The sequence below is a fragment of the Geotrypetes seraphini genome, chromosome 5 (genome assembly GCF_902459505.1).
Source record: "Geotrypetes seraphini chromosome 5, aGeoSer1.1, whole genome shotgun sequence".
In the NCBI taxonomy this organism is placed as follows: domain Eukaryota; kingdom Metazoa; phylum Chordata; class Amphibia; order Gymnophiona; family Dermophiidae; genus Geotrypetes; species Geotrypetes seraphini.
Genome location: NC_047088.1, coordinates 206798635 through 206825160, shown reverse-complemented (window position 1 = coordinate 206825160; position 26526 = coordinate 206798635). Strand labels below are relative to the sequence as shown.

At 43.5% G+C, this 26526-nt stretch overlaps 1 protein-coding gene across 1 annotated transcript in view; it reads right to left on the bottom strand.

The window, feature by feature from the left end:
- The window catches only part of LOC117360618 (sodium channel protein type 2 subunit alpha-like), a 349967-nt gene that overhangs the window by 118416 nt on the left and 205025 nt on the right, over positions 1–26526 (bottom strand). Inside the window, exon 18 of the mRNA XM_033944654.1 lies at positions 7972–8101. Coding sequence (XP_033800545.1) covers positions 7972–8101 — 130 coding nt within the window. The remainder of the gene's footprint in view (positions 1–7971; positions 8102–26526) is intronic.

The window sequence follows — 26526 nt, the reverse complement described above, 5'->3', positions numbered from 1 at the left end:
TCGCTGAACTGACTCAACTCTCCGCACATCTTTTTGATAATGTGGCATCCAGAATTGTACACAGTATTCCAGATGGGGTCTCACCATGGATCTGTACGACGGCATTATGACCTCGGGCTTATGGCTGATGAAACTTCTACGGATACAGCCAATGATTTGTCTAGCCCTGGATGAAGCTTTCTCCATTTGATTGGCAGTCTTCATGTCTTCGCTAATAATCACCCCCAAGTCATGTTCTGCTACAGTCCTTGCTAGGATCTCACCATTTAGGGTGTAAGTCCTGCATGGATTTTTGCCGCCAAGGTGCATGACCTTGCATTTTTTGGCATTGAAACTTAGTTGCCAAGTCTTTGACCAATGCTCCAGCAGGAGTAGGTCCTGCGTCATACTGTCGGGCATTGAGCTTTTGTCGGGCACTGTGCTTTCATCTGTTGTGCGGTTGCCTACTATGTTGCATAGTTTGGCATCATTGGCGAATAATGTAATTTTACCTCAAAGCCCCTCAGCCAAGTCTCTTACGAAGATGTTAAATAGGATCGGGCCCAAGACCGAGCCCTGCGGCACTCCGCTGATCACCTCCGTCGTAATGGAGAGGGTACCGTTTACCACTACCCTCTGAAGTCTACCTCTAAGCCAGTCCCTAACCCATGCGGTTAATGTTTCACCCAGTCCCACTGAACCCACCTTGCTCAATAACCTGTGGTATAGGATGCTATCAAATGCTTTGCTGAAGTCCAAGTACACGACGTCCAGGGACTCCCCTATATCCAGCTTTCTTGTTACCCAAAGAAGCTGATCAGATTTGATTGGCAGGACCTTCCCTTCGTAAAACCATGTTGATGGGGATCTCGTAGATTCTCCTCGTTCAGGATCATATCCAATTGGCATTTGATTATTGTTTCCATAAGTTTACTCACTATCGATATGAGACTCACCAGTCTATAATTCTCAGCCTCTGTCTTGCATCCATTTTTGTGGAGTGGAATGACGTTAGCCATTTTCCAATCCAACGGGACTCTTCCTGTACTTAGAGAAAGATTGAAAAGCGCGGATAACGGTTCTTGTAGAAGGGGAACCCTGAAGGTGGCAAGTGTCCCCATTCATCAAAATGACTTTCAGGACTGACAAGATGGCAGTAAGGGAGAGAAAGGACTCAGGGAGTAGGTGGGAATTCAAAGAACTGGGCAAGACTGTGTGATCTTAGAAATTTGGGGATAGAAGAAGAAGAGTCAGAGACTGATATGGATTCAGAGATTTTGTGGCAGCGAGGGCAAAGCAGCTGAGTAGGCATATGTGTAAAAGTGTGTTGAATGACCAAAGTATTTAAAATGAAGCATAGAAAGGAAGGGGTGAGGTGAAGAGAAGGGATGAAATTGAGGAGCATGTTGGAGAAGGGGTAAAAGAAAAAAGGGTTTGTGAAGGGCACTTCAAATAGAAGGTTTAACAATGTTCTGCAGCTGCAGTTCTGTCCTTTCAAAGGTACAGTTCTCACTATTGGGATGTTGATAGCCAAAAAGAAGTTGATTTGCACTTGTTTGAAATGAATTTTTCACAATTTTCCGAATAGTTTACCTTTCACTTATATCACTTTTAAATACAATTAATGACATCTAATATACTACTGTATAATGTTCAATCTGTTAGATGTGTCACAATAGAAGGATGAATACTGAACTAATATAATCAAGGCCAGTGCTGTCCTTTTTATTGTTTGCTTCTTATGCTACTTTCTTCTATACCATCCTTTATCGACTTATGCTTACTGATTAATATAATAGGGTCAACCTACTATTTTATTATGCAAAATAAAGGGCTTATTTAGATGAGTTGTGCATTCCTTTACCATGTGCGCAAGTGAAATCTCATTAGAAAACACTGCTTGTTTGAATTTAAAAACTGCAAGCTTTCTTGCTAGTATTAATTCTAAATTCAAACACATATACTGTACAATAGAATACAGGTTCCAAAGCTCTGGGTTGTGACCACAAATGGGGTTAAAGAATCAGTGGATGTGCTCACTCCCTGTTCTTCCTTCTATCTTTCCTACAGTCCTTTATACTGATAGGACCAGACAGTATAAGGGGGCCTGTAAGCTCCTGCATTCACTCCTCTTGCACATACTGCCTGTAAAAATTTGAAAACCCACTCAGAGTGTTGCAGCCTTGAACAAATACAAACCTTAAAGGACCCAGGCTTACACCTACTGCTTTCCTGTTTTGGATCAGGGCCAGCCCAATACTAGGTGGACTAGATGTTCATCTGGTGCTGCACAATTTGGGCAGTGGAACCAGTGCACAAAATAGCAGCATTCCAGCATTAAAGGACAGTCGGCATAGCAAGGCCGTCTACATCCAGCCCTCTCTTATAGAAGTCTGTATTGAAGGGGATCAATACATGGTAGGCCTTAACTATGTGAATGTGCCCAAAGGCCCTTTGTGTAGTTTAGTTGCAGCCTCAGGCCTAGGATGAGTTAGGGCACCAGTGACAAGAAGAGAGGCAGGTCCATCAGGGGTAATGGAAGGGTAGGGGAGATGATGGATCAAGAGGAGTAGGGAGGGGATGGGGAATTACTTGGGAGAGGAAAGCATGGGAAGATGCTGGACCCCTGGGAGGTATGGAAAGAAAAGGAGAAATGCTGGGGGTGGGTTTAGGAAGGGAAAGAAAACTACTGGACACCTGAGAAGGAAGGAGAGATGCTAGATACTTAAATGGGGTTATAGAAAGGAAGGGAAGGTGCTAGACATATGGAGAGAGTGAAAAAGGGAGAGGGAGATACTGGATACCTGGAAAGAGGATTGGGGAAGAGAAATGCTAAATACTCATGGGGGTGGGAAATGGGAGAAGCTGGATACCTGGAGGGGTAGGGAAAGGGAGATGCTGCACAAGCCTCGAAAACTTATGATTTTAAAGTGTTTGAGGCTTGTGCTGATGAGGACAGAGCTTGCAGGGATGTGACAGGGACAAAACTTGTGGGGTTGGGATGGGGATGGAGATAGATCCCACGGGGACCGAGACAAATTTGTCCCCATGTCATTTTCTAGCCTGGTCAACAGAGTGAAAAGACTTAACAGGAGTAATAGTAGAGCCTAGGACTCCTACCTCACCTTTCTTTCTTACATCTCATCTTTGGTTAAGTCCATTTTTTTCACCTTGAAGCAACTTCGTGCCATTAGATCATACTTTAATCATAATGCCTTTCATGGCCTTATTCTGTCCCTCCTTATCTCCAAGCTTGACTATTACAACATTATTTACTCTAGTTTGCCTCAATCATCTCTCAAGAAATTACAATCACTGCAAAATCTATCTGTTTCTTATACCGTTTCTCCATTTTTCAAGCGCCATCACTGGCTTCCCCTTCATTTCTTTCCTTATTCAGTATAAAATTATTCTATTGACCTTTAAAGCTCTGTATTGGATCACCTTCCTACCTTTCCATTCTAATGGTCCCATATGCTCCTACTTGTGTTATACACTCCCAAAATGAATACGATTGTATCTTTCCAAACCAGCCCAACACGAACAAACCAGATAGTGTGCTTTCTTCTTTACTACCCCTGTGGGGAATGTGTGGTGCAGTGGTTAGAGCTACAGCCTCAGCACCCTGAGGTTGTTGGTTCAAACCCAAACTGCTCCTTGTGACCCTGGGCAAGTCACTTAATCCCCTTATTGCCTCAGTTGCACTAGCTAGAGTTTGAGCCCACTGGGACAGATAGGGAAATATGATAAAGTACCTTAGAATATAAGTGGTATATATAAATAATAAAATAAAATAAATAAGTGTATCATTGTACTGATTTTTGTTGATTGTATTTTTTTAATTTGTGGTAAACCATTTTGAGCCTTCAGTTTGACACGGTATATAAGATTCAATATGTTGATAAGGCCAGTGTTTGCTAGTGCATGGATCAAAGCTGCAGCATTCTATGAACAATATTACCTGCATCAAGGATCTTATTGATGATCAAAAAATACAAGAGTAATTTATTAACTTTTATAGAACACTATATGTGCCTGAGGTGATGGTGGGGGACCAAGAGACTGGTTGTTTACTTAAACATTGGGGTCAGGAAGCAGGAAATGGAGTTAGTGGATAAGCCCATATTGGGAGTGGAGATGGCATGTGTTGCACACTATGAAGGCTGATAAGTCACCAGAAGTTGATGGCTTCAAAATGAAATTTTTTAAAATGCTTCTAGCATGTGTTGGTAGGTGCACTAGTTATACTCTAATTCTTTGGAAGAGAGGTCTCAGCAACCATATTATATGTGACTGGTGGGGATTACTCATATTCCAAACAGAGAATGACACAGGGACAAATTTTTCCCTGTCCCCATGGGAACTCATTTTCCCGTCTTGGAGAGTTATTTACGTGTCTTTGCTCCATTCCTGCAAGCTCTGTCCTCATCTGCACAAGCCTCAAACACTTTAAAATCATAAGTGTTCGAGGCTTGGGTGGTTAAAGCAAAACTTACATGAATGTAGCAGGGACAGCAATAAAACTTGCGGGGACAGGACAGAGAAATCGAGTTCCTGCAGGGATGGGGAAAAATTTGTACCCGTGTCATTCTCTAATTCTAAAGGATGGAAAGGACCTAATAGATGTGGCTGTTATCACTTGCTTTCCTTGCTGGAAGATGACATCAAGATCTTAATCAGGATCCTTGCAAATAGGTTTATGAGAGTGGTCTCTAGGTTAGTGCACTCAGATGAATCGGGCTTTGTAGTGGGTAGGCAAGGAATAATATTAGTCGGGTGTTAAACTTGATAGCTAATGCCCAAAATACCCACCAAGCTATGTTTTTTTGCTTTTGGTGGATGTGGAAGTGGCATTTGACTGGGTATTCTGGCCCTTCATGTTCTAGGTTTTGGGCTGAATGGGGCTGAGACCCTGGATCTTGTGCTGAATTCCCAGTTAGCATGCTTAAAGATTAATGGGAGTTATTCAGAGCCATTTGAATTTGGTACCCTCTAACCCTGTTCTCATTTGCCCTGATGATTGAGCCTTTTGCCCAACGGGTGCAGGAGCAAGAGGATATTAAGGGGCTCAGGGTACATAGTAAGGACCATAAGATTTGTCTCTTTGTAGATGATGTCTTACTCACCCTGACTAACCCCCAGGAATCTCCAGTGGTGGTAGTACAACAATTGAAGGCCTTTGGCCATTTGTCAGGATTTTGAGTGACCATGATTAAATTGGAGGTCCTTAATATATCTTTGTCAGTGAGAGGTTGCTGTCTTGAAAGTGCAATTTTCATTTTGTTGAGTCAAAATGCCTATTAAATACTTGGGGATTCAAATTTGGATAGTTGGGTACCAATCTGTATGATTTACATTATATACGTACAAGGTGAGCCTGCTGCTGTCAGCCTGCCATGGAATCTACAGTGTCCCACCTACACAGGAACAAGAAGTCTCTGCAGAATGAAGACTTCTGGAGCAGGCTCACCTCATTGCTGCTACTGGCTACCTGAAGATTTAAAATTATACATGAGATTTGAAATATGTATCCTTTCAGAGCTGGTGTTAGACAGTAAGCCGGAGCTAGGACCTAACAGTGTTTGCTTTGTTTCCCTGGTTAAGAAGATGCATCTTTCCTTGCTGATAGATATGATGAGATGTACCTCTATTTTAATTTGCTCTATTTATGTAGTTGGTCTTTAAGACATTTGTAAATCTGTATGTCTTTGAGGATGTGCATGTTAATTGTGAGCCACTTTGGCTGAAAGCGGATAATAAATGTTTTAAATAAATAAATAAGTAAATATGACAGTGCCAGCATGGGGTTGGAGAGGGCAAAGGGGGTAGGGTTGGTGATGAGGCTGTGAAATAAACCCACCAGCTAATTTTACAGCTATATCATAGAAAGCGAATCAAATTGTATAGAATCGAAAAATCGATTTAATTGGTAAAATTGAATCAAAGCGAAAAACTTTTTCCTGAATCGGACAGCTCTAGGCTGTATGTATACAGGATAGGTGCACTGAAGAAACCACTGTGCATCTACTGTTGATTCAGCTATGTGTGTGAATTTTTCAGAGTTTAAAGCTTAAATTCTTCATCTTTGCAGATTACATCACTATTGTTATCCCGCTAAGCTCTCTTACATCTGAGCTTATAAATTCCCTATCAATCATTCTAAGTCAGGTTGAACTCTGGATGTCTGCTTTTAGACTAAAATTAAACACAGAAAAGACCAAATTATTTTTAGCAGCCCCTAATGATAAAATCAAGGAAACTATGATACATGTGAATGGGATAAATTATAATATTGAACAATCTCTAAAAATACTAGGAGTAACCTTAGATAAACATCTTACAATAGAAAAGTATTCTGATTTAGTGTTTAAGAAAAGTATTTCAGTGCTTTGGAAACTCCGTACTATTAAAAAAATATTTTGACGAAGTTTCCTTTCGTCAACTAGTCCAATCTTCTATCCTGAGTATTCTCGACTATTGCAATATTATCTATGTAGACGCTCCCAAGAAAATTATTAGAAAATTGAGGGTGGTCCAGAACACGGCTGTCTGCCTTATTTATGGCCAAAAGAAACGGGAATATATCACCCCCTCCTATCAAAAGCTCCATTGGCTGCCATTTGAATCCAGAGTTCTGTTCAAGTTTTCTTGTTTCTGTTACAAAATAACATTTGGCATGCTTCTGAGTTGCCTAACCTCTCATTTTAATCTGAGTTATACAAACAAGAGTTCTCAAAGATTACATCTGTTTGCCTATCCCTCAGTAAAATTTTGCCAATATAAAAGGTTTTGTGAAAGAATCTTTGCCTTTCAGGCAGCTAAATTAAAGATTTGGCATGCCCGGTGTGTGTTAGAAGCCTCTTCTTACCTGGATTTTAGAAAACAGATAAAAACTCAATTACTTAATAGGCCAGGGCCTTATTACTTTTTTATATTTTTATCTTGCTTTGTAAAATTCTCCATATTCTTTTATACTGCATGCATTTTATAATTTATGTATTTCTTCCACTAGATGCCTTCAACTGCTGTCTTTTTAAATAACTCGTACTGTTTGTATCTTATCCAGTTGTTGTGAACCGCTTAGAACTCTCGGGTACGGCGGTATATAAAAATAAATTTATTATTATTATTGTTGTTTGGCTTTACTCAAACTTCAATTTAGTGTATGTTTCATTGATGAACAATCAGCAAATACATAATACAAAACAAGAGTACAAGAAGGTCGAGATCACCAAAAGTACAACAAAACAATTTTTCAAATAAGCCCCCGTCCCAACCCCCACCCACTCCCAAGTGCAAACACCCCACCCTGGAAGCCCCCCCTAACCCCTACCTATACCTTAAACTTCAGTTTAAAAAATAGAACAATGCGTCCAAAAAAGAGAATTTTATTTTCAATTTAATGATTGGAAGTTTTGGGAATTTATATCTGCAATCTTTATATTTTACACAGTGCAAGGGGAAATACAATACACTTTCCATTTCTCAGGTGTTGCATGACACGCACAGTATGGCTTCTTGGGTTTCAGGTTAATTTTGTCTACATATTTCTATTTATAGTTTGAGGTAATTTATTCTATAGTTGGTGAGGATCTCTCTGTGTTCAGCATGTGGGACTGAAACCAGATTGCTAACTCAGGGGGGAATTCATCAATGTGCACTACTGTTAAATTGGGTTATTTTATCACAAGTCATGCTATTTTAGCACAGGGGCCCATTTTATGCAATGAGACCTTGTGTGTAAAATAGCACAACTTGTGGTAAAATAAGCCATCTTAACAGACGCACATATTGATGAATTTCCCCCCCCCCAGTAGGGTTACCATATTTGTTAAGACAAAAAAAAGAGGACACATGACCCCGCCCCCAGCCCTGCCCCACTCTGCCCCCAGCTAAACCAGTATCAAACAGCTGAAGTTCATATACTTAAATAAGTGATAAACATAAGCAAATACATGTTTACATTTTATTTAACATGCTACTAATTCTTACCTTCTGTAAAACAAGCTTCTGGTTCAAGGGATTCTTGTGGTTCAGCCTCAACTGGTTCCCCTTCGCCTTCTAGTATTCCAGGAAGTATATTAATTGTGCTGCCTTCAGAAGAGCTCAACATGTTTAGCTTCTGCAAATAAACCCCACCCCCAATATCATACTTTATTATAGCACTGTTGCAAACACACCATATTTATACACATATTGGAATTAACCATTCATTTCCGTGCTCCACAGATTTTTGGATTTATGAGAAATAAAAATGCAATGTCAATTTTCTTTACTATAGATAAGGTCACAAGATTAGAAACAGTATCAACTTTCATATTTTTTTGTTCTTGTAGAAAATAAAACTTTGGTCATACAAGGAAATCCTCATGGCAATGTTTCATCTTGTCCAAACCTCACATAATACCATAATGAAAGTGCTTTTTCATTACTCATTATTCTGAGTTACTTAACAACCTTTGATGGTTAACATACTTGTCAACATCATAACAGGTTTCCCCCCCCCAATATTGTGACCAAACCAACAGTAAACTGAGTACAAAAATATTTTCATGCCTATTACAAGTAAGACTATTAAAAATGCATGAGCTGAAAAGGCTTATGGTATACCTCCTTACAACAGCAATAGTTTCTGACATGAAAATACATATTACCAATCATTTGTGAATGGTTTCCAAACATTTGCATTTTCACAACAAATGTACACTGAGTTGCTTTACAGCCATAGCTGCTAGATTGCATTCTTTTAAGGCAATACACATATCATGTTATGCATTTTGAAACTACTTGTTACTGTGGTACGCATACCTGTCTACTCTTATGAAATAAAAATGATGCATTGTATAGATTTTGTTGTTGTTGTTTCTTTAGTATTCACTTTGAAATGAGGCAACACAACTTATACACTTTGAACCATTCAATTAAAATTGGGATTATGCTAAACAATATTTTTATACTAATTCTGACTAAAGATATATATGGGAGCATTGTATGTATATTCAAGAACAAGTATGAGTACCAGTCAAAATCAAAGTAGTTTTGATCATTCAAACAATGTTTTCACAATGCAATGTATAACACCAGTAATGATTGCCTTGACAGCATATGTACAACAAGAATGATATAAGCACATTTGCATTTATCATTTTGCTTATGAGAACTTAGATGGAGATGGATGTGTTGTAGCAGTATTTGCAGATGTTTTCTTGACATTGTTCACACAGTGAAATGGAGTATAAATCAGAGGCTTTACTTCTTATTAATAGTCCATTATTTGTCTTCTTTTATTTCCAGAGGGTTTATTTTTTTAATCTTCACAAGAAGGAATAGTCTACCTACAATGGAGACTAAAATGTTTTTTAAAATCTAGAATGTGGAATCAAAATACAGACAATTCGACATTATGTCTAAATGATGAAAAGAAGGAATAAAAATTCTAATCTATGTATTTTAGTAGATTTAAAGGGTAATTACTTCATGCGCTTCCAAAAATAATTGGCAATAAACAGGCTCAAAATATTTTGCAAAATATTTTAGCAAGTTGATTTATAACAATGTTTCTCTGCAATAATTTAAAATATCAGAATATTTAGATAAAGGATATCTCATTCCTTACATAATACAATTATTATGTGCCAGTTAAACACAAATTCATGTAAACATTTATGCAACAATTAATATAAATAAGGCTTATTGCATATCCATGTATCTCATGCATATACACTTGGTATATTCTGTATAACAAATTAAGGGGCACTTTTACAAAGCTGTAGCCTTTGTGCATCCTTCTGCAGGCCTTTCCTATGCACTGTGGCCACTTTTTTCAGAGCCAGGAAATGGCTAATTTTCTATTTTCAGCATTAATAGCTACGTGCTAATGTTGCCATGTGGCCATTGGCATGTGGGCCCTAACCACCACCCATTTGGTAAGAGCTCTCATGCTAATCATACACTAATCAGTGTAAAGGAATTAGCATAGCTGAATGCCTTCTCTGCTAGCATGTAACACCCCCTTGGAGAAGAAATAAAGATCTTTTTTATGCACAATTTGAATGCATACATTTCAAAATTATTGCATGATGCCTCAGTGTATCCTGCGGTAAAGCCCTTTAATGCTGCAGTAAACAGGCATTGGTGCTTACCATAGCTTTGATAAAAGGAAGCTAACTTCATTCATGGTATTTTGTCCCCTACAGACTGATTTATGAACAATTTTGTGGCTATTTTCAGCAAACGTTAATTGTGTATACAAAAATATTATTAAAAACTTTCATGTAAAATTTAGTACATTATAAAGACTGGGAATGTCACATGATGGTGTCTGAAGGGCTTAGAGCTGCCAGGTAAATGTAAAAGGACTGATCAAAGTTTTATTTTGCTGTTTGAGATTCAGCCAGCAGCAATGAGTATTGTCAAGCAAATTAGACCCAAATATTCAATGCTGGGCCATGTTCGGGCAATAGTGCTGAATAACTGGGGTCAGCTGCAGACCCGGAAAGCATGGAGTTGCCAGTCCATGTTTAGTGCTAAGGCAGTTCAACTTGCCCATTTAGGGTCCTTGTCAACATATCTGATGGCTCTATCCAGACCCAGACCACCCCAGCAGTAACCAGACAGTGCCATGGTGATTAAAGGGGATATTCAGCAGCACCACCCAATTAAATACTTCTGATCATCCTCTCCTGGTCCATTGATCATAGTTTTAAGTGGTCAGGAGTCTCTCATGCCTGCTTAAACTCCTTTGAATATATAAGCGTGGATGAACATACAGCTCAGAGTAGAACTTCTTGTTTAGATATTTTTCATGTGCAGTATTTTGCTTTCAAGAATCTACAGAAAACTGAAACCTTGGATAATATTCTACTAGGTCAAAACTGTGCAAGATAAATGTGCAAACTTTTTTATGAGGGGGTACTGAAAAGTTCTCAGCCCAACCAAAAAGGGAATGATATGTAATCATGAAACTTACTACTACTAAATTCAACACACTTGGCACATCATGTTTGAAGTTTCTGTAACCCTTCCAAAAAATACTCATCCTGAGTCACTGAAATACTGCTCTGCTGCAGTCATCTCTGAATCACTCGAAAATTGTCATCCTTTCAAACTCTTTTTAAGGTTTGGAAACAGAAAATAGTCATATGGAGCAAGATCTGTTGAGTAGGGTGGATGGTTTATGCACTGAAACCCCCAACTGTGTCAGAACATCCATTGTTTTGCCAGCCATGTGAGCAGGTGCATTGTCTTGCAAAAGAGAACTCCTTTCTGCAGCTTCTCTCTCCTTTTTTTCTTTCAATGTCTCCTTTAATCAACACAGCAAGTTACACTAGTATTCTGCATTAACTGTTTGGCTCCTTGGAAGATAGTCAGTCATTACAACACCTTACTGATCTCAAAACACTGTGGCCATAATTTTTCCTGCTGACATTTGGGTCTTGAATTTCCTTGGTCTTGAAGAACCTGAGTGCTGCCATTACATGGACTGTTGTTTTGTCTCAGGATCATAGTGGTGTAACCATGTTTCATCAATGGTAAATAGACGTTACAGAAAGTTGGCACTGCAAAATTAACTTGGAAGTGTCCAGTCAACGTTTTTTGTCAGCATTCAAACATTTGGGCACCCACTTGGCTGACAGCTTCTGCATACCTAGCAGTATATTCCCTGGATATCTGTAGTAGAGAATGACACGGTGGTTGTTACCCGCGGCTAGCCGCGGGTAACCCGCCAAAACGGTGACCAAAAATAAGGTCACCGCGAGATCGGGGACAAGGCCATTCACCGCCCCTTGGAGCGGTGAATGGTTAGACGGGGCGGTGAACAAGCATGAACGCGCGGTGAACGAGCGTTCGATCCGGCAGCCCACTCTCTCCCGTCAGCCGGCCAGCCATGCATCTCCATCCCTCCTTTTCCCTTACCTTTTCTTGTTGAAACTGGCAATTTCCATAAGGCTATGAGCTGTATTACAGCCGGAGACTTGAAGTTGCGTCGCGTTGCCTGCTGGAAAAGTCTCCTCTGACGCAACTTCCTGTTTCTGGTTGCATCGGAGGAGATTTTTCTAGCAGGCAACCCAACGCGACTTCAAGGCTCCGGCTGTAATACAGCTCATTGCCTTATGGAAATCGCCAATTTCAACAAGAAAAGGTAAGGGAAAAGGAGGGAGGGAGGGAAATGCACGACTGGCCGGTGGGAGGAAGCTGCTGGACCGCGTGAAGGGTGCTGGGGGTGGGGGGATGGAGAGGAGAAGACGCTGAAGACGGGGACGGGGCGGTGAAAGGGACAGCGGGGACAGTGACGGGGCAGTGAAGGGGACGGCAGAGACGGCGACGGGGCGGTGAAGCGGACGGCGGGGACAGGGCAGTGAAGAGGATGGTGGTCCAGGGACGGGGCGGTGACGGGGACAGAATTTTTCCCCGTGTCATTCTCTAATCTGTAGTGTGTCAGCAATTGTTTTAGCTGACATTCATTGATCTGCTAAAATCGGGTCATGGACATGATCACAATTTCAGGCGTTGACATTGTTTGAGGCCTCCCAGACCTTGCTGCATCTTCGGTCTCAAAATCTCCATGCTGAAAGTTTGCACACCAATTTTTCACTGTGGAGTGTGATGGATATTATATACATTAATGGATTTCCTTTGGAGTTTCTTCTGCAGGAATAGGAACTTCATGACGGCTTGGAGTTCCACACTTGAAAATTCCATACTTTTTGTTGACATGGTTCAATTAATGATCTCTTTCGTGTCATTCATGATATCTTTGAGTGATTTCATTTCTAGAATTTAGTTTGAAACTGCATTCTCCATTTTGTTGGCTGTCGCTTTACTCGGTGATGCTGGTTTAGGTTATGTCTTTTTCCTATCTTCGAAGACAACATTCTCTTCACAAGGTCTTAGCAGATAGTTATCCACTCACTTATTCAGTTATGAAGCAGGAGCTGAAAAACGAAGCTGCCATCTCACTCAGGCTCAGCAGTGCCCCCCATAATCAATGATCTCAAACAATGTCAAACGAGAGTACCGTATTATGTTTCGCAAATTGGCACATTGCAAAATAAAATAACAATCTTTTCAGCTACAGTGGCAAAATAATGCTCAGAATTTAGGAAGCTTATTAGGTTGAAAACTTTTCAGCACTTCTTTGTACTTTTGTTTCCCTCATTCTGCCTAATCCTTTTAACACTTCCAGCTCAAATGGAACCGAAACTGGGTTCTGGCATCATAGCTTTTTCATTAAAAAAAAAAGGCCTGTGTTTAATTCATGAAGTGGAGATTATTTCATTTTGGATTTGTACTTTTATGTGACTCGTCATAATAAACCTCATCAAGATCATTGTTTTACACAGTCTGTTCTTATTTTGTGCTTTGAACGTAGTTTTATATTCTCCACTCTAATACATCTATTCTGGTTACTCCAGAGATTAGAAGCCATGCACTAAGATTCTTTCCTGAACACTGTGATTACAGGCCCTTAAATAATAACCATACCCTCTTCCTGATCTCTCGAGACTGTGAAGGCTGCCCAGTAGCATCTCCACCCCAAATTGGCAAATAGAAGATCCAGTTTAGGGACTCAACTGGGTAGTAGTATGCAGCAATATAACTGAGTTAGTGGGTCAGCTCCCAATTCATAGGGCTCCTTTTACAAAGATACGTTAGGGCCTTAATGCGCTAAATTGCCGTGTGAGCTAGATCTTAACGCCAGCATTGAGCTAGTTCTAGAAGCGTAGTACGGGTTTAGCGTGCGCTAAAAATCCTGCATGCGCTAAAAACGCTAGCACACCTTAGTAAAAGGAGCCCATTGTTTTAAAATAATATATATTCATCCTAAGATTTTATTAAAATATTAATTTTTGGACTCCAAGGAAGATTTCTTCATAACTAATCAGGGTGCACTTTCTGAATATTGCAGTTAATTTAACTCCTTTTTGACAACATTGTGGCATATTCTAACCCTGTGCAATTATACAGTACTGTACTTATATTTCTCTACCATATTCAGATTTATGTGGTAAATTTAATGACAGAAAAAAGTCAAATGAATAATAGCCTTAAATATGCAGAATGTTGGTTCACATAGAAATATGACGACAGATAAAGGCCAAATGGCCCATCTAGTCTGCCCATCCGCAGTAACCATTATCTCTTTCTCTCTCTTCGAGATCCCACATGCCGATCCCATGCCTTCTCGAATTCAGACACAGTCTCTGTCAACACCACTTCTTCTGGGAGATCAGCACATGCAACCTTGATCTGTACATAAAGCCAACCTTACACTCCCTAATCTACACATGCAACTCTGATCTACATTTATACCCCACCACTTTCTGCCCCACATACATGTGCAAACCCAACCTGTGCACACACTCTACTATTCAGTGCCTCACCTTTGAGTATAACCCCACCCTGTATGCACATTCAACGTGATGCTTACAAATGAACCATGCTTTTAAGTCTCAGTAGACTAGGGTTGGGCTTAGGTCTGATTTAGGGAGCCTCTGTAGAGTTTCCACTGGCATAAACTACTGGTATATTGAGTATGGAGAACCAGATTTGATTATTATTATTACCAAACCAATGAGTCATGTCACAAGCATTACTTATCTTAAAATACTTAGGCTTGGCAATTTGTCAAAATATGTTAAAGAATGGTTACACTATGAAATCTCCAGTTGGTTATGCAAAATGTACACACATTGAAATTGGTCTGATTGCTATCAGCCCCTTTTATCAAGCTGCGCTAGAGGTTTTTTAGCATGGGCTGGTACGGTAAATGCTCCGATGCTCATAGAATTCCTAAATGCTAGGCACACTATTCTAGAATATGCCCAATTCACGCACAACCTAGGCACAGGCATTTAGGCCTGGTTTTCATTGTCAGTCATGTGGACAGGCACTATGCATGATTCTATAAACTGTGCTTAACTCCTGAGGCTGTTTAGTGCTAATTTTTTTAGGCAACATATATAGAATTTACTCCAATATCTTTCTGCAAATTTAAATGCATGTTTACTATTTGCAGATTATTATTATTTTTTTTACAAATTCAAAATAAGTAAACAGTGAATAGGACAAATGCAAAATTTGGACACCTTTTCAATTAGTACTTTACAATATATTCTCTGTCAAAAATAACAGCTTCCAATTTTGCCGCTTGCTTCCTTACAGAACTCTTTCTTTCCAGTAAATACTTCATAGCCATAAGCAGCCATTATAACAAGTTTGGGGAGACTAAGGGCCTCTTCTATCAAACTGCGCTAGCAGTTTGTAGCACGGTGAGCCATGCTGAATAGCCCGTGCTGCACCCGACGCTCATAGGGTTCCTATGAGCGTCGGAAACAGTGCGGGCCATTCAGCGCGGCTCTCTGCGCTATAAACTGCTAGCGCAGTTTGATAGAAGAGGCTCTAAGCCTCATCAGCCCAAATTGTGACCTTTCCCTCCCTCTGGCCGAAATAATAGCTTCCAATTTTTCTACTTGCTTCCTTACAAGAACTCTTCTACCTCAGAAATATTTTGAAATCTCCTGTCTTTCTTTCCAGTAAATACTTCATGGGCATAGGCAGATATTATAAGAAGTTTGGGGAGACTAAGTTCATCAGCCCAAATTGTAACCTTTCCCTCCCCTCCTGCTGCCACTGGTTCTAGGTTTACTGCCTTACTGTAAAGTGGCAGCAGTAAAAGCATCATGAGGATCTGAGGGACAGTTTCCCTGTACATGCTGCTGCTAGCTCTGACACTCCCACCCATCTGATGTAAACATTTTGCATCGGAAGAGGGGGGTGTCACGTGATGCGATCTGCCTAACAGGACATGGGACCGGGGAGCTCCATCCTCCCCAACTAAACATCAGCCTTTTCGGACAGCTTCCCAGCTTTTTGGATGGTTCTTCGGATTCCAGATGGGAAGGGGTATCCTGCCTCCCCAGTATCCTGCCTCCCGCCGACTTATCCGAAGCTTTGGGGCACTCAGTATGCATGCAAAACTCCCAAAAGGGATTAAAGAAAAGTCACATTCTCCTCAAATCAAAATGGCGGTGGACTTGGCCTCATTCACTGGGGCTAGCTGGTGACTGGATTCAGATCACAAAATCCGTAACGGCAGCACTAGCGGATAGCCTCAATAAACTGCAATTAAATGAAAAGTTTGACTCCCAGGGCAGGAGAATTATGGAGCAAAGATTATCTGCACAAGAGGATCAGAGTGTGATTATAGCAAATAACATCACGCTAGTTCAAGAAGAGGTGAGGAAATTGCAAGAAAAGACTAAACAGCAAGAGAATAGGAATAGGCAAAATAACTTAAGGCTGATAGGCTTGCCAGAAACTATAAAAGATGGGGACTTTTATAATATATTCCACCAGTGGCTTCCGGGCAAACTGGGCCTTAATTTGAGTGCTGCTAAATATGGCTGCAAAAGGGCACACCGTGTGAGATCCAAGCAGGTAAATGAGAACCACCCCAGAGCAGCTATTGCCTGCTACTATTCATTACGGGAGAAAGAGGAGATCCTTAAAACATATCGCACTGCGGGGCCTTTGGACTATGACGGACAAAGCATTTTGTTATTTAAGGACTATTCCATTAGGGTGGCAGCTCAAAGGAAGTTAATGTCTTCATTCTGCTCCGAGCTGCATGCAAAAAAGGTGTCTTTTGCCTTAATTTATCCTGCTAAGCTTCGAGTGTGGCACGCTGGGGAAACAACTGTGCTGCAATTGGCAGAGGAGGCGAAGGCATTTCTGGAGAGACTGAATGTGGCCACCTAATGGACAGCAATGTTACTTACCGTAACAGTTGTTATCCAGGGTCAGCAGGCAGCTATTCTCACTAATGGGTGATGTCATCCGACAGAGCCCCAATACGGACGTCTCACAAGCATGTCTTGCTTGAAGAAACTTAGAAGTTTCGAGATGCCCGCACCGCGCATGCGCCAGTGCCTTCCCGCCCGATGGACCAGGCGTGTCTCCTCAGTTCAGGTAGCTAGCCGAGTAGCCAACCCAGGGGAGGTGGGTGGGACGTGAGAATAGCTGCCTGCTGTCCCTGGATAACAACTGTTACGGTAAGTAACATTGCTTTATCCCAGGACAAGCAGGCAGGTATTCTCACTAATGGGTGACCTCCAAGCTAACCTCAATGGGATGGAGGGAGAGTTGGCAACTTAGGAGAATAAATTTTGTAACACTGTTTGGCCAAACTGTCCATCCCATCTGGAGAAAGTATCCAGACAATAATGAGAGGTGAATGTATGAACCGAGGACCAAGTGGCAGCCTTACAAATCTCCTCAATCGGTGTTGATCTGAGGAAGGCTACAGAGGCTGCCATTGCTCTGACCTTATGGGCTGTAACCCTACAGGGAAGGGATAATCCAGCCTGGGCATAGCAGAAAGAGATACAAGCCGCCATCCAGTTGGAGATGGTGCGCTTCGATACAGGTCGTCCCAACTTGTTCGGATCAAAGGAGATGAAAAGTTGAGGAGCAGTTCTGTGCGGTTTGGTGCGATCCAGATAGAAAGCCAAAGCACGTTTACAGTCCAGTGTGTGAAGAGCTGATTCTCCATGATGAGAGTGAGGCTTTGGAAAAAACACTGGAAGTACAATGGATTGGTTTAGATGAAACTCAGAAACCACTTTAGGCAGGAATTTCGGATGAGTGCGAAGGACCACCTTGTCATGATGGAAAACTATGAAAGGTGGATCCGCCACTAAGGCCTGAAGCTCACTGACTCTGCGAGCAGACTTGAGGGCTACCAGAAAAACCACTTTCCAGGTAAGATACTTAAGTGGAACCCTGTTGAGAGGTTCAAACGGAGGCTTCATGAGCTGAGAAAGGACAACATTGAGATCCCAAACCACAGGAGGAGGTTTGAGAGGAGGATTAACATGGAAAAGTCCTTTCATAAATCTGGAAACCACAGGATGAGCAGATAGAGGTTTCCCTTGTAGAGGCTGATGGAAAGCCGCAATAGCACTCAGGTGGACTCTTATAGATGTAGACTTGAGACCAGACTGAGACAGGTGTAGAAGATAGTCCAACACAGAGGATAGTGAAGCTCGCTGAGGTTCCTTGGAATTGGACACACACCAGGAAGAAAATCTAGTCCACTTCTGGGAGTAGCATTGTCGAGTAGCAGGCTTTCTGGAAGCCTCCAAGACATCCCTCACCGCCTGGGAAAACTGGTGAGGGGTTACGTTGAGAGGAACCAAGCTGTCAGGTGGAGAGACTGCAGGTTGGGATGAAGCAGTGATCCTTGATGTTGAGTAAGTAGAGAAGGAAACACTGGAAGAAGCACCGGCTCCCTGCTGCTGAGTTGAAGTAGAAGGGAGAACCAAGGTTGCCTGGGCCACCGAGGAGCTATCAGAATCATGGTGGCCTGGTGTGATTTCAACTTGACCAGAGTCTTTTGAATGAGAGGAAATGGAGGGAACGCATACAGAAAGTGATTCCCCCAATCCAACAGAAAGGCATCTGCCTCGAGGCGATGAGGAGTGTAGATCCTGGAGCAAAACTGAGGCAGTTTGAAGTTGTGAGGAGCCGCAAAGAGGTCTATCTGAGGCGTCCCCCATTGTGCAAAGATCCGATGAAGGGGGTTGGAATGGAGAGTCCATTCGTGAGGCTGGAGGAGACGACTCAAGTTGTCTGCCAAGACATTGTCCTTCCCCTGAATGTAGACAGCTTTGAGGAAGGCATTGTGGCGAACTGCCCAATCCCAGACTCTGAGAGCTTCCTGGCAGAGGGAGGCCGATCCCGTGCCCCCCTGCTTGTTTACATAACACATGGCGACCTGGTTGTCTGTGCGGATGAGGACCACCATGTCGTGAAGCAGATGTTGAAAAGTTTGAAGAGCATAGAAGATGGCTCTGAGCTCCAGAAGATTGATTTGATGGAGGCGGTCCGCACTGGTCCAGAACCCCTGAGTGCGAAGCCCATCCAGATGAGCTCCCCAGGCATAGGTCGAGGAATCGGTTGTGAGAACCTTCTGGTGAGGAGGAGTGTGAAACAGCAAACCTCTGGATAGATTCGAAGAGGTCATCCACCAAAGTAGAGACTGCCGAAGAGCAGGAGTGACTATGATGTGTCGAGTCAACGGGTCTGACACTTGAGTCCATTGAGAAGCTAGGGTCCACTGAGGAATTCTGAGATGGAGCCTGGCAAAAGGTGTCACATGAACTGTAGAGGCCATGTGGCCCAGGAGGACCATCATGTGTCTCGCTGAGATGGACTGACGAGAAGATACAGACTGGCAGAGATGAAGAAGAGCATCCATGCGCTGCGGAGGAAGGAATGCTCGAAGCTGAATGGTGTCCAGTACCACCCCGATGAAGGGAAGGGACTGGGTAGGCTGCAGATGAGATTTGGGGAAGTTGATCTCGAAGCCCAAGCTCTGCAGGAAGCAGATCGTGGTCAAGGTCGCTGAAATGACCTCTGGAGCTGACGGGGCCTTGATGAGCCAGTCGTCGAGGTAGGGAAATACCTGAAGACCTCTGTTCCGGAGGTCAGCGGCCGCCTCCACCACCAGACACTTCGTGAAGACTCTGGGAGACGAGGACAGGCCAAAAGGAAGCACTCAATACTGCAGATGTAGATGTCCCACCCGAAATCTGAGGAACTTGCGGGAGGCCGGATGAATGGGAATGTGAGTGTAGGCCTCCTTGAGATCCAGAGAGCATAACCAGTCATTCCGCTCGAGGAGGGGGTAGAGAGAAGCAAGGGTCAGCATGCGAAACCTCTCCTTTACCAAAAACTTGTTGAGGACTCGAAGGTCCAGAATGGGCTGCAGGTCGCCCGTCTTCTTCGGGACGAGGAAGTACTGGGAGTAAAACCCCCGGTTGTGCTGGTCCACCGGGACCGGCTCGACGGCCCGAAGCCGAAGCAAAGCCTGAGCCTCCTGAAGGAGAAGGACGGTCTGCGTCAAGTTGGAGGGTGGTCCGGAGGGACCCGATGGAAATGAAGAGAGTATCCTTCTCTTACGATGGAAAGGACCCAGAGGTCGGTGGTAATAGCCTCCCATCGATGGTAAAAATGATGGAGGCGACCCCCAATGGGAAAAATAGGGGGATGCAGAACGAGATCGGTTATGCTCCCTGGAAGAGAGTCAAAAAGGCTGAGTAGCCTTCGGTGCAGCCGGCGGCTGAGGCTTCTGCTGAGCATTCTGGGGAGGCTGTCTCTTCGCCGGTTGTCTCGCAGCAGGAGTTTGACGAAGGGTGTAGCGCCGCTGATAAATCAAAGGCGGTCTAGAAGGTCGAGACTGCTGAGGCTTGGGCTTAGGCCGAAGGATAGATTGAAAAGACTTTTCATGATCCGAAAGTTTCTTGGTAACAGTCTCGATAGACTCGTCGAATAGATCGGCGCCCGCACAAGGCACATTGGCAAGTCTGTCTTGTAGGTTCAGATCCATGTCAATTGTTCGAAGCCATGCCAATCGACGCATGGCCACGGAGCAGGCGGCAGCACGTGCCGAGAGTTCGAAGGCATCGTACGAGGACTGCATCAGCTGGAGACGTAGCTGGGAAAGGGAGGCTACCACTTCCTCGAACTCGAATCGAGCCTGAGAATCAATGTAAGGAGTAAACTTGCGGAGCACCGGCAAGAAGAACTCCAAATATGAAGAAAAAAAGAAATTATAATTGAGCACTCGAGACGCCATCATAGAATTCTGGTAGATCCTCCTACCGAACTTATCCATCGTTCTCCCTTCTCGTCCCGGTGGCACAGAGGCATAGACTTGGGAGGGATGAGAACGCTTGAGAGAGGACTCGACCAGCAGGGATTGGTGAGAGAGTTGAGCGCCCTCAAATCCTTTGTGATGAACAATGCGGTATCTTGCATCCAATTTGCTCGGGACCGCAGGGATGGAGTACGGCGTTTCAAAACATCGCATGAATGTTTGATCCAGCAATTTATGTAGAGGAAGCCGAAGAGACTCCGCAGGAGGATTAGGCAAGTGCATGGTGTCGAGGTACTCTTTAGAATACCGAGACCCAGTGTCCAAAGTCACATCCAAGTCATCAGCCATTTGCCGGAGGAATGAAGAAAATGACAACTGGTCCGCCAGTACGGGACTTCGAGACGGACTGGAGGAAGTAGAAGCCTCAGGATCCAGAGAGACATGGGATCGACAAGGAGAATAAGAGGTAGATGGTTCCTCGTACTCCGGCCCCTCCAGGGGAGATAAATCCGAAGAGGAGTACCCCAGATGTGACAGCTTCTTCTGCGGCGACACCTCAGAATGGCGCGAGGAGTGCCGAGATGAGTGTCTGGATCGATGCCCCTCCCGGTGCCGGTCCCCCGAAGCTTCCAGTGAATGTATGGGACTGGAAGCGGTAGAGCGAAGAGGTGGAATGGAAGCCGCCTCACGCGATGCAGCCCAGGCCTGGTATGGAGTGCGGAAGAACTCTTCCTGTGATTTACTATGCCCAGGACTTCGATTATCAGTCGGAGGAATGGCACCGTGATGGCGCGGAGGCGTAATGGGCTCTAAAGGAGGCATATCGCTAAAGGAAGCCCGCCTCGAGGAACCAGCCGCCCTCCGCCGCTCCTCCTCGTCAAGCAACGAGATCGATCGACGAGGAGGATGGGGAGGGGCGGCCCGCCCCCTGGGATAGGGACCGGGAGGTCACCCTGGATGGAGGCGATCAACCTGGGTCCCATAGTATGCATGAGCTCGACGAACTGAGCTTCCAGCAGGGACCGTAGCGAAGCCGATATGGAGGGATCCGCACCGAAAGGGGGTCCTCCAGCACGGTCTTCGCGCTCCTTCGTGGTCGAGTGCTTCTGCTTGGTAGCTTTCGGCACTTTAATGACCACCGGTGGAATAGTGGAAGGCGGTACCTGTGCCGAGGAGACGGGAACAGGCACTGACGTCGAACTCGTGGCCGAAGTCGGGGTAAACGAAGTTGGCTTCAAAAGGCCTGGAGTAGCAGGAGTATTCACTGGTTTCGCATGGACAGGCGAAGCGGCCGATGAAGTCGAAGCTGAAGGTTCCTTTGCAGCTTCCATCTTGAACATCGACTCCCACAACAGGCAGCACCGCTTAAACGCTCGCGCTGTTAGAGTGGAACAAGGCCGGCACGATTTCGGGAAATGTTCTGGACCAAGACACTGCAGGCAGCGTCGATGCGGGTCCGTCAGCGAAATCGCGCACTGGCACTTGCTACACTTTTTAAAACCGGTGATTGGCCGGGACATAGGCCGAAAAAGCTCCACCGCTAGATTGAAGGAGCCGGGCCTGAGCCACGTGGCCGACCTGGCCGACTCGCCGGAAGAAAAAAAAATTTTTTTTTTTTTTTGAAATAAAATAAGAAAAACACACGAAAAGAGGAAAAGAAATCCAAAATCGCAGAATTAGAAGGCAATAAAACGTGAATTCAGTCAGCGCAGAATTGAAGTAAAACTTCTCAGCTCCGCGGAAAGAAAAGAACTGAGGAGACACGCCCGATCCATCGGGCGGGAAGGCAGTGGCGCATGCGCGGTGCGGGCATCTCGAAACTTCTAAGTTTCTTCAAGCAAGACATGCTTGTGAGACATCCATATCGGGGCTCTGTCGGATGACATCACCCATTAGTGAGAATACCTGCCTGCTTGTCCTGGGATAATGAATCTTTACTTATTACTTCTAATCCTTTTTTCACGTAGCGGGAGAAAAGATGCACCATCAGTTTGTTTGTTGTGTGGACAACTGGGAGTTCTCTGCAGGAGACAGGCCCTGTCAGCGAACTGAGCAATCAGGGGTAGCAGAGTAAGGTATGTAGCCTGTTCCTGTGGGGCAGGAGCATTATTGCACCAAAAAAAATGAAATAAATCCCCACCAGCCAAGTTACTGCAGCTGAGACAGCCACATTGAATTGCATGTTCTGTATCCTAAGGTGGCCTGGGCCAGATTGACATGTTTATGTACTGGGTTGATGGTTTGCTTTGCTGGACAAGTACTTTCTACGTTGGACTAACATGTGTGATTGTATTTGGGATTCAAGACTAAGTTAGATAAGTTTCTACTGAACAAGGACGTACGCTGGTAGGGCTAGTCTCAGTTAGGGCGGTGGTCTTTGACCAAAAGGGCCGCCACGTGAGCGGACTGCTGGGCATGATAGACCACTGGTTCTTATGTACGTAGTATTTGTTATACAGGTTAATGGTGGATTTTGTTTATCTTGCTGCTGGGTATCCTGCATGTGGTTCACAGTTTGATACAGATAATGTAATGCGACTCTTTTTAATGTATGAATTTGCCCAGATACTTTCAATACAAATACAGTATTTTAAAAAAACAAACAAAAAATATTTGTAAAAAACAAACATTTTGCATCAAAGGTATGGGATCAGCAGAGTTAGCACCAGAAAAGGTCTTATGCATCCAGTTTGATTTTTTTTTTTTTTTTTTAATCACTGTTGAATATGCTGCTGCCACAGTCACTGATCTAGGAGAGGAGACAAAGAGAGAGAGAGAGACACACACAGGAGTGATGCTGGATGGGGAGGGAAGAGAGAGAGATGAGGGTGATGCTAGATGAGGAACAGTCAAGTGCCACTGAAAATGACAGGTTAGATCTGGAATCCCTATATTGTCTGGAAGGAAACTCTTTTGTAATTTATGTTGGTATTTTGGAATGTTTAGGTTTTGGGGGGGAGTAGTTGGGGGGAGGGTTTTTTTTGGGGGGGAGGCATGGGGCTTGTATTGTAATGATTTTGTTTGTATGTATTGCTGCTATCCAGTAGGGTCAGAACTGTTGAGGAATGCAAAGATCTATAAAGTGACCTGAACAAGCTGGGTGAGTGGGCAAAAAGATGGCAGATGAGCTTCAATGTAGAGAAATGTAAAGTCTTGCACATAGGGAAAGGGAACCCGATGTACAGCTATACGATGGGAGGGAGGGTACTGGGGGAAGGAAACCTAGAAAAAGACTTGTGGGTATTGGTGGATACAACGATGAAGCCAGCGGCACAATGTGCAGCGGCCTCAAAGGCGGCAAACAGAATGTTGGGCATTATCAAAAAAGGTATCACTACCAGAACGAAGGAAATTATCCTGCCGCTGTATCGAGCGATGGTGTGCCTACATCTGGAGTACTGCGTCCAATACTGGTCACCGCACCTTAAGAAGGATATGGCGATACTCGAGAGGGTCCAGAGAAGAGCAACAAAGATGATTAAGGGCATGGAAAACCTTTCATATACTGAAAGGCTAGAGAAGCTGGGGCTCTTTACCCTGGAAAAGCGGAGACTTAAAGGGGACATGATAGAGACTTATAAAATCATGAAAGGCATAGAGAAGGTGGAGGGGGACAGATTCTTCAGGCTAGTGGGGACATCAAAAACAAGAGGGCATTCAGAAAAACTGAAAGGAGACAGATTCAAGATGAATGCTAGGAAGTTCTTCTTCACTCAGAGGGTGGTGGACACCTGGAATGCGCTTCCAGGAGAGGTGATAGGACAGAGTACAATATTGGGTTTGAAAAAGGGATTGGATGACTTCCTGAAGGAGAAAGGGATTACAGGGATTACAGGGTATATGCAGGGTTACTATGCAGGGTACTTCAGGATTAGGGCATAAACAATTTAGGTAGTGGAGAATTTACAGGTCATGGACCTGGGGGGCCATCGCGGGAGCGGACTGCTGGGCACGATGGACCCCTGGTCTGACCCGGCAGAGGTAATGTTTATGTTCGTTTGTTCTATGATAATGGTCATTTGCTGTATTATTATGTACATTTTGATTTTGCCTAATTACTGCTTGTACTGTTACCTGTTTATAAAATTTTCAATAAAATATCATTGGAAAAAAAAAATGGAAAATGACCAGTTTGCTCCAAACAAGTGATTTAACTGGAGCCATTTCTAGTCTTTTAAACTACTTTAATTATTGACCCGATCACATTTAACTTTGTGGCATATAGAGGTTTTGTCAGCTTCTATTCATTTAGGTGCCCTTTTACTAAAGTTCAGCAGGTGTAAATGGATATTACAGCGTGCCAAATGCTGTGTGTGCCATTTTATGCCTTTGGGTCATATGGACCTTAGCATATATTAAAGAAAGATTAGGGTCTTACCTCGATAATCTTCTTTCTTCTGGATGTGTCTAGTAGTCCTAAAAGCTAGGGTTATTTACCTGAACCCGCAAGTTGCTTGCAGAATGATATCACTCATCATTCAACTCTGCCTCCTTCCCAGTAGGCTTGTTCCTGCCCCCCTCAGTTTGTACAAAAGCAGTCAAGAACTACTGTAACAGAAGACATCACTGAAAGGAGGGCAATGGAGAGAACTCCCCAACTATACTTATGTTCTGCTCTGCTCTGAAACAAGTATAACATTATCAAAATGATACAAAACTGTGTGCAACAGGCACTAACATTTATAGAGCTCTTAGCTACTTGCATGTCCTGCTAAGAAGCAGAAACTCAAGCTTGATATCCCCTTTTTTTTTTCCTTCAGCTTAGCTGAGAGACAGAGAAATTCTTCACAGTCAGACACAGACTGAAATTAAGACCAAAGGCAGGCAAAACCCTCTCACAGAGTGGGGCTTCAAGACTACTAGACACATCAACAAGAAAGAAGATTATCAAGGTAAGAATCTAATCTTTCTTTCTAGTACAGTAGTCCTGAACGCTAGGAAGTATCAAAGCAATCCCTGAAGTCTAGGGCAGGACTACCGAGCCTGCCTTTAATTCTGAAAACCCAAAAGCAGCGTCCTTCCTGGCTGCCACATCTACTCTATAGGACTTGCTCTACAAATCTCCACAGGAAGACCGCTTACGCCTCTGCCCATGAGATAGCCACCCCTCTGGTGGAATATGCCTTCAACACAATTGGCAGCTGCTTACCACAGTCCACATAAGCAGAGGAAATTCCCATTTTAATCCATTTGGAGATCGAGGCCTTGGACGCAGACCTGCCTTTCTTAGCATGACTGATCAGAACAAAAAGGTGATCAGAGACTTGAAACTCATTGGTAACTTTTAAGTCTAGCAAATGCAATAATTTGTCCTTTTTCAGGGTCAGAGACCAATGAGACACAGTGGCAAGGATAAAGAGGAGAGTGGAAAACTGGAAATGCTGCTTCAGTACATATACACATTGGTATCTCTGATCAGGTCCTCAACTGGTTTCAGGGGTTCCTAAAAAATAGATCATACAAAGTACACCAGAACAACGCTTTCTCATACTGCTGGGAAAACACCTGTGGTGTACCGCAGGGCTCCCCTCTATCCCCCACCCTGTTCAATATCTACCTAGCCTCCCTAGGTAACCTACTACACACCCTCAAACTCAAATTTTTCATCTATGCAGATGATATCACACTAGTCATCCCTTTTACTAGTTTCTCACCCGAAACACTCGATTACATTACAAATATCCTCAACCAGATTGAGCTCTGGATGCTAGCATTCAGGCTGAAACTAAACTCCGACAAAACAAGATTTTTCTGGCCTCCCCCAACGACAAAATCAAGGACACCACAATCCAACTAAAAGGAAGGCCTTTCCCCCTTGAAAACACCATAAAAATCCTGGGTGTTACGCTGGACAGACATTTATCCTTAGAATCTCACACCGACCT